The 8406-nt window shown below is 59.7% G+C and overlaps 1 protein-coding gene across 1 annotated transcript; it reads left to right on the top strand.

Annotated features, from left to right (window-relative positions):
- Nucleotides 1–450: 450 nt before the first annotated feature.
- On the top strand, nt 451–7742 carry CHMP6 (charged multivesicular body protein 6). Its single transcript, NM_001075457.1, has 8 exons — nt 451–537; nt 2964–3073; nt 3213–3300; nt 3843–3929; nt 4777–4842; nt 5069–5149; nt 6141–6195; nt 6832–7742. The coding sequence occupies exons 1-8, from the start codon at nt 475–477 to the stop codon at nt 6885–6887; spliced, it is 606 nt and encodes a 201-aa protein (NP_001068925.1). The 5' UTR covers nt 451–474; the 3' UTR covers nt 6888–7742.
- Nucleotides 7743–8406: the final 664 nt, after the last annotated feature.

Here is an 8406-nt window from a genome sequence, read left to right as displayed (position 1 = left end):
GCCACCTGCCCGGACGACAGAACCGGTGGGGCACGCTGCCTCGTTGGCAGTTCAGTGGACACTAGAGATCAGGGTTGTAACATCACTAAATGCAGCATTTTGTGCATCCGAGCCGGCGGGGCAGTGATTTGTGAACAAGATCTCTGACCTGGGAGACGGTCCACGCGGTCACCCTGCAGGGTTCCCACCGTAGTGGGAGATGGAACTTCTAGTCTTGAAGACCAAGCAGGTGGGGCCTTCTGGAAATGCACCTGAACCGCACAAGCCAGGGTCCCTGAGCCCCGCCCACTGCAGGTCCAGCCCCTTATCTGGGCGGGGCTTCCGTCCGCAGACGGCCGTGTTCCGCGTTCTGCGGCGCCAGGTCCCGCGCGGCCGCCGTAGCGGGGTGGGTTGGGCCCGGACTACGGTGGCCGTGTGGCACGGGGCACGGGTCCGACCGGGCAGGGCGGCGGGGCACGGGCCGGGCCGGCCGCCATGGGCAACCTGTTCGGCCGTAAGAAACAGAGCCGGGTCACGGAGCAGGACAAGGCGATCCTGGTGAGATGCCGGGCCCTGCAGGCGGGTGGGCGCGGGCCGGATTCCCCCGGACCGTACGGGGAAACCGAGGCTGGGCGGCGGCAGGCTGCGCTCCGCTTCTCCAAAGGGTCCAGTCCCTCTGGCCGCCCAGCCTCACGCCCGGGCTGCAGCCTCGGAGCCCGTCTGGGGCGATGCGCAGTGGGCTCCCCTTGGGGAGCATGTCCGGGCCCGGTTCCCAGCGAGTCTGAGCGAATCCTGTCGCTGCGGGTGTAGGTGGTCCGGGTGTGGCTGAGCTGTGCTTCGGGAGGCGGGGCCCTCGTTGTACTGTCTCGTGGTTGTACCTTGTCCGTGGGCGAGTCCGCGCCTGCGGGTGGGGGTTCTAAACTCCAGCCCCAGCCCCGGCCCGGTGCGGGCTCGGAGCCTGCGTGGCCGACTCAGGTGGGAGGTCGTGGGGAGGGGATGATCTGGCAGTGGGGCCTCATTGCTGCTCCCAGAACTGGGGATCTAAGCAAACGCGCTCATTGTGGGACGGTCGTGTTCTGTGTGCTTAGGACTCAGGCTGGACTCAACACCTGTCCCAGTCCTTGTCAAACTTAGAATCTGTGCGGCCCCTGAGGAACGAGCCATTGGCCCCGAGCTTGTGGGCTGCCCTTGTCTCCAGGTCACTCATGGCCCTCGAAAGTTTCAGATGATGGTGATGTTTCTGTTTCTACCTGTGGATTCCAGCGTCTTTTTCTGGAGAGCACTGATATGAAAGTTAGTTTCTAGGGAAAGAATCGTGTGGTATGTTAAGTGAAACGACGTGTTGAGAATAACCCATTTTTTTAAGAAAAGTGTGTCAGGAAGGAGAGAGAGCCTAGAATGTGAGTGGAATCTACCTTCGCTTTCTTTTCTAATGTTCTGCAGGAAGTACATACTTTTTGGTACTAAGAAAGAAACTAACTCAAGTGGCAGGTTGTTTTTTTTGGGGGGGGTGCGTGGTTTTACTGTGGTTTCTGAAACCAGAAGTTATAAAACCTTTTAACTGAAGTTCCCCTTGAAAAAGAGGTGTGTTTGTCACTGGAGAAGATCAGCTGTCGTTGGGTTTTTATTGTGGTTGCGGTCCGGTCCCCAACGTGTGCTGGCCTCCATCCTGGGCTTCTGGGCCTCTGGCTGAGCAGGAAGCCCCGGAAGCTCTCCTTTCTGTTGCCAAGGATACACATCGGTGGGGTCGTGACAGGAACAACTCAGTTGGCACACCACAGAACAAACTATTGCCTGACGTTTTCTGAGGATGAAAAGCTGAGCTGAGGAACCTTGAGCTGCCCCGGGACCTTCTGCTGAGACTTCTTGTTTTACAAAGGGGCGGCCTGGCCACACCTGCCTCCCTCTGGCTCTTGCCTGACACTTTGTCCGCCGCCTGCAGAGTGGGTGCTCAGCCCCTATGGAAGAGAAGCAAGTCAGAGTTGAGCTCGGCTGGTAGGCTGGCTATGGGGTGATGTCTCATTGTCAGCGGACATCTCTCATGTCAGCGTGGACAGGACATGTGGCTGCCCTGAGCCACCAACCACAGAGTGCACTGGGACAGACGGCCTCTAAAAAGGGAGCTATGGAGCGGCCGCTTTAGACCATGTCCATGCCGGAGGCTAATTTCTCACCATGTTGAATCCAAAAGATGTGCACACCCTTGACTCACTTAACTCACTCCTGGTAACCGACCCTGAAGACGTCATCTTCCGTCGGAGAAGGGCCACACGCTTGCAGGTGCTCACCGTCACCGTCACCTGAAATGACGGAATTTGGAAGAAACGTAAATGACCTGAAACAGGGAAGGAGAGGCTAAGGCGTGTAAATGGCCCTGCGTCCTTTTTGGGACAGGACTCCAGGGTGCCCGGTGCTTCGGGAGTCATGTGAACTCATTGCCTCAATGCGCTGTCTGTTGTCCACCCACGTGTAGTGGAGCTGACGGCATATGGCTGACATCCCCAGGGTGGGTGAAGCTGGAAGGGAAGGCACCGTCTCCAGCTACTGCTGGACTGGGCTGGTGGCACTCAGGTGGCCCTCACCAATGATTTTGTGTCGTCCCTGCACCTTGGAGGTGGTGGCCACACTCCCTGACCAGTGCTTACACTCCTTGCTGTCTGGGGTTGGGGGGATCCTGGGGGCTTGTAGGATATCCAGCCTCATCCTGGGCCTCCACCCCCTAGATGCCAGCGGCATCCCCAGTGGGCCAGCCAGGAATGTCTCCAGGGAGTGCACCACGTGCCCTGGAGGGCAAACTGGTCCCCATGGAGAGCTCTGTTTCAGAGGATGCGCTTCCATGGGTGGCAGCTGGGGCAGCCTGGCCTGTGGGGGGCCCTACGGTGTCCCTGGCAGTCTCTGTGCCTGCTCTCCTGGGCACTAGGTAGCCCACCGAGTGTCTAGCGCTGCGTGGGCCCGTGCCAACACAAGGCCTGCTCTCCCAACAGCAACTGAAGCAGCAGCGGGACAAGCTGAAGCAGTACCAGAAGAGGATCACCCAGCAGCTGGAGCGGGAGCGGGAGATCGCCCGGCAGCTCCTGCGTGACGGCAGGAAGGAGTGAGTGGGGTGGGGCCAGTGTGCGGGGGAAGGAAGCCATCCCCCGTCAGCCTAGAGCAGGGCGTGGGGTAGGCCGGGGAGGCTGGTCGGTGCTGGGCCAGGACATCCAAAGGCTGTGACTGCTGGGTCCCCTTTGCAGACGGGCCAAGCTGCTGCTCAAGAAGAAGCGATACCGGGAGCAGCTCCTGGACAAGACAGAAAACCAGATCACCAGCCTGGAGACCATGGTAGGCCTAGTGGGGGTCGGGTTTGGGCAATGCAGGCCAGAGGCCCCTCAGAGAACTGAAACCCACCATTTTCCTTTCCTGGACCCTCAGCCAGAGGCTATGGAATGGGTCAGGCCTGGAGGCAAAGGAGAAGCTTTACTGGGAGCCTGATATTCTTAAGGGTCTGGGGCAGTTTGGCTGCTGCAGGATTGTGGTTGGGGGGCTAGGCCGCTTCTGGGTGGTGGGGATAGGGGGCCGGTTCTGCCCCAGTGACTGAAGAGGTGTTAAGATCTGCAGGAGGCTCCCAGGCAACCTGGGTTCAGGGCGCAGCGCTCGGGTTGTGCTCATTTACTAACAGTTTTGCTGTTATAAGCAGTCTGATAAGAGATTCTTCCCAGGCCCTCTCAGTCCCGCCCAGCTGGTGGTCAGGGCACCAGGAAAGGACAGGGAAGAGGAGGCCAGAGAACGTCAGTCTTCGGGACAGTGTGGTCCTAACTCCCATCGTGGGTCTGCGTGAGGCGGCAGAGAAGGCGGGCCTCTGACTACACAGGTCTCCTCCTCAGGTCCAGAGTATTGAGTTCACCCAGATTGAAATGAAAGTGATCGAGGGGCTGAAGATTGGAAATGAGTGTCTGAATAAGATGCACCAGGTAAGTCTTGGCAGGCTGGGGGCAGAGAGGAGGGGGAGCCTAGTGGACCAAGGAGGGGGCTTGTCCCTGAGGCCACAGCTGCACCCAGGCCGTTGGGCACGAGGGAAAGTCAGTCATTACGAGGAGAGGCTGACCATTTAGTAAGACAGACAAGCTCAGGAATATTGACCCGAGAATAGGGACTCCAGCTACAACTTGGATCCAGAGATTCTAAGCGTGACCAGAGGGATAGCCTCTTCAGAGTCGGGGAGGGGTGTGGTGAACTAATCAGAGGACTCCCTGGAGGAGGTGAACAGAGCCCTGTCTCAGGAAGCAGCACAGAGGTGGATGGTGAAAGGAGAAGTGAGGTGCAGAGAGGCCACGCCCCAGCCTCACCTCATCTCGTTCCCGATGAGTGGATGGTAGGTGGGGCTGGGCAGAGAGCTGAGGTTACGTTGCCTTTCTGAATGTCCAGTGTGGGGACCAGTCAAGCAAAGGTGTTGCTTTGAACCCAAAACAAATCAAGTCATGTGGCCAGAGAAAACTTTATATTTGTTACTACTGCTAGGGTTGATCTGGGTGCCAGAAGGTCCACTGAGAAGGGCCAGTAGGGGTCTGAGAAGGTCAGCTGAGGCTTCTGAAAAGACTGGTCTAACAGCTCCATGCCTGTGTAGACAGGCCCTACCGGGGACATAAATAACCAAAGCTGTTACTTATGGACATAAATAACCATATCCCACTTGGCGTGGCTTCCTTTAAACAAGAACAGAGGGGCAAGGCTGTGTGAGCTGCCAATGCAGGTGGGCTTCACGAAGGGGGTTCTGTCACATGCTTCACTGACAAGACTCAAAAACTTGTAACCAATCAGGTGATGTCCATAGAGGAGGTGGAGCGGATACTGGACGAGACGCAGGAGGCCGTGGACTACCAGCGGGTACGTGTCGCCATGTCGGGGCTGCTGTCTGGCAGCCAGGGAGTGTGGTGGCCAGCGGCCAGCCCTGCCCGTGAGGGCCAGGCCTTCCCACGCCACACGGGGCTGCCTGCCTTCGTTCAAGGGAGAGCAGCCTTGGGCCGGGGCTGTCTCCTTCCTCCGTGAGGGGGCACCTCGACCCCCACCCCTGGCCCAGCCATGTTCTTCACCTTTGCTCCTCCTTTTGCAGCAAATAGATGAGCTGTTGGCAGGAAGCTTCACTCAGGAGGATGAAGATGCCATCCTGGAGGAGCTGGACGCCATCACTCAGGTAACAGGAGCGCCGGGACTGACGCAGGCTCCGGTGGAGGGGCCTCCAGGAGGCCTCTGCTCACTGGCCTCCGCAAGCACCTGCCTTGAGTTTCTCTTGAGCCCACAGCCCTGGTTTTACAGCTGGTTTTACTTATTCCTTAAGACAGCTGGCATTTGTTCTAAGCCGAAGCCCCTTCTCCCCGTCGCCTGGCTGGCCACAGGGCGGGACTGGCCTGGAAAGAACGTTTTGCAGGTTGCCCACCAGTTGTGGCAAGTCTGAGAGTGAGCCCGGTGCACAGGCGAAAGGCTGGCTCGCCTAGCTCCCTCGGCCCCTTTCTCTCCAGTGGGCAGTGGTGGGGTTTAGATCAAACGGGTGCTCTTTCCCTCTTGTGGTGGGTCTCTCGCTGTCACTGCCACGTGTCAGCCTGGAGCCCTCTAACTGGTCAGCCGTCTCTTCAGACCCTGAGTCTGCTCCCTCAGAGGACGTCTCCATCTCTGGGGGCCCCTGCCTCAGCGAGCCATATTCACGCCGTGCCCACCAGCCTGCCACCCCGCTGGCCATTGGCCACAGGAAAGCAGGTCCTGAGCGCTGTTGCTCGCCGCCTGAGGGGCCCCACGTGCACCTGCCCACTGACTCACCTCCCGAGCCCCGAGAGGCAGACCCGTGCTCTGTGGTTCCGTACCCAGGAACCAACCCGGGCACCACCACACCAAGCTGGGGCACCACCGTGGCCCCTGACCTGCCTGGGCGCCTGCTCCAAAGCCCTCAGCCCAGACTCAGAACAGAACTCTGGGCGGGGAACCCCTCAGGCTCCGGGTCATTGGGAGCAGCCACCTTTTGTGGCCACCGATCTGAGTGACAGAAACGCCAGAAGCCAAGGGTGTGCATGCTGCGGCGTCACGTGCCGTCTAAACTCCGCTGAGAGCAGCCAGGTGGACGGGATGCTGTCCTTCCCGGGACAAGGATGGGGCGGGAGTGTCTCACGGCCTTTACCCTCTGTCTCCCGCAGGAACAGATAGAGCTGCCAGCGGTTCCTTCAGAGCCCCTTCCTGAGAAGATCCCAGGTACCCACCTTGTTATGTCCTTTGGAGAACGGTGCCTCCTAGAGCAAATCATGATCTCCCGGCCGCTGGGCCCTGCCCTTCCTCCTTGGTGAGGTTCAGGTCCCACCTCCCTGCTGGGTGCTCGATGGCACCACCTCATGCAGAGTGCAGCCTCGCCCTGGGGTTGGGCCCAGACCTCTGAGGGGTTTGGGTAGCCTCATAAGAGCCAAACCCCATTTAGAGAGGCGAGTCCCAAAGCATCAGGAAAGGGCACATTTAGCTGTGCGGGCTCTTCCGGGTCCAGCCCAGGACCAGCGTCCTTGATTCGTCACTGGGACGACCTTCCGTGGGGCATCGCTAGCACCTTCAGAAATCCGCCTTCGTGATTCCTCTTCGGCTCGCTGCTCCTTGGCCTCCCTCTGGGGTCCGTGGGAGGGTGCACGCCTGCCGCTGCGCTGTCCCGAGTGCCCGCGCCCAGTGCCTGCTCTCTGCCAGCCCCCCGGCTTCTGTGTATGCCTCGCCTTCCCTGGAGCTGCACCCGTTCCTCCCAGAGCACCGAGCCCTGAACTGGCTCCTTGCCGCCTCTTGTCCTTTTCGGGAAGTTCCTGCCTGTGGGGTGTTCTGTACGCCACAGACATCTCTCTGTTTCCTCCACAGAGAAAGTCCCCGTCAAAGCCAGGCCCAGGCAGGCAGAACTGGTGGCAGCCTCGTAATGCAGCCCTCTCGCATGGGACTCTCGGGGACTTTGGAGGACTGGGGCCCGCAGTTTGGGTGCGTGGCCAGCCCTGACCGGGCTCCCAGGAGGCGGGCGCCAGGCCAGGCAGGCCAGGTGCTGACGGAGCGGCGCAGCACACACAGGGCTCCCAGTCGGGTTGACTCTGCGGAGCGTTGCCCTGGCCCTGCTGTCCTGCTCTCATTTCTGGATTAAATGGCAACATTCAGATCCTCCAGCCAAACGCAGCTTCTGAAGCTGTGCTTCCCACAGGCCACGGCCAGGCTCGACGCTCCTGGTGCTGGTCACACCGCCCGACCCGGATCGTGAGGCTCCACGAGCCAGTGTCTCCACAGCGCTGTCTTCCGTTCAAGGCACCTCAGACCCCGCCCCACCCTTCCCCTTCTTCCTGCTGCTCTCATTAGCTCACGAGGGCTTTGGCTAAGGGATCCTTGGCTCAGTCTGGCTCCCTGATATGCCTACTTTCCATGCAGATTTGGGGGTGTAAACCTCTCTGCTTGTGTGTTGGCGTTTGGGGGTGGTGGATCAGGAGGGGCACATGCCTGCTGGATTGCTGACTCTCGGAGCTCTGCCCGCACCCCCCTCTCTGGGGCCTTACACCGAGGCCCAGTCCTGCCAGGACGGACATTCCAGGATGGCCAGCAGGTCCAGCCAAGGCTTCCCGAGCTGTCAGCAGCCAAGCAGAGACTGGGAAGGATGGAAATGCCTTCCCTAATTCACGATTCGTTTTGGAATTAAGACAATCTCATTGAGATTTCGCTCCCAACAAGAAAACAAAGTGGACCCTCCTAGCCCCCAGACAGGCCAGCCCCATATTAAAGCTGATGCCCATACAGCCTGCCGCCTCGTGGACTGGGGTCTGTGGAAGGGCCTGGCGGAGTTAGTGTGGCTCCTGTCTCTGGTCCTGGCACATGGCCCCTTGACCCTCCCGGGATACTTCAGGACACTTGGTTGGTCAGTGCCACACGGGGCCTGGGGACTCAGGAGCTGGTGCGCTTCTAGCCCTGCCCAGCTGTGGGTGGAAAGCAGGCCGGGGCTCTGGGCTCTGGCAGTCACCTCTGCAGCAAGGTGCAGGGTGGTACTCTGGCCCTTCCTCCCTTAAAAGGGATGCTAGTGGTTTCTCTTCTTTCAAGGGGAGAGACCCTTCGTGTCCCTCCCATGGCAGGTGGCCGGGAGGTTGTGCAGTTTAGTGTCTCCAGGGTGAGGGGGTCTGGGTTAGAGTCTTGTGTCTAGGGTGGGAGGCCAGATGCCCCAGGGAGCAAGCAGGCAACAGCAAGGAGGGAGAGGTGGGTGTTCTACCTCAGGGGACCTCCATGCCCTCCACTCAGAGGGCACAGTAGGATGAAGACAAGTTGCCAGGTCTGGGGTTCTTCAAGAGGAGCTAGAGACCCCGGTTTTGAGGGGACAGTCTTCATGTGAAAGCACGCTTACCAGGTGCAATGCCTGCCTCAGCCAGGAGGGGGCTCTCTGCCAGCCAGTTTCAGGATTTTGCCAGAAAC

The sequence above is a fragment of the Bos taurus genome, chromosome 19 (assembly GCF_002263795.3).
Source record: "Bos taurus isolate L1 Dominette 01449 registration number 42190680 breed Hereford chromosome 19, ARS-UCD2.0, whole genome shotgun sequence".
Classification (NCBI taxonomy): Eukaryota; Metazoa; Chordata; class Mammalia; order Artiodactyla; family Bovidae; genus Bos; species Bos taurus.
Note: the sequence above shows the minus strand (reverse complement) of the source record. Positions and strands in the feature narration are given on the sequence as shown.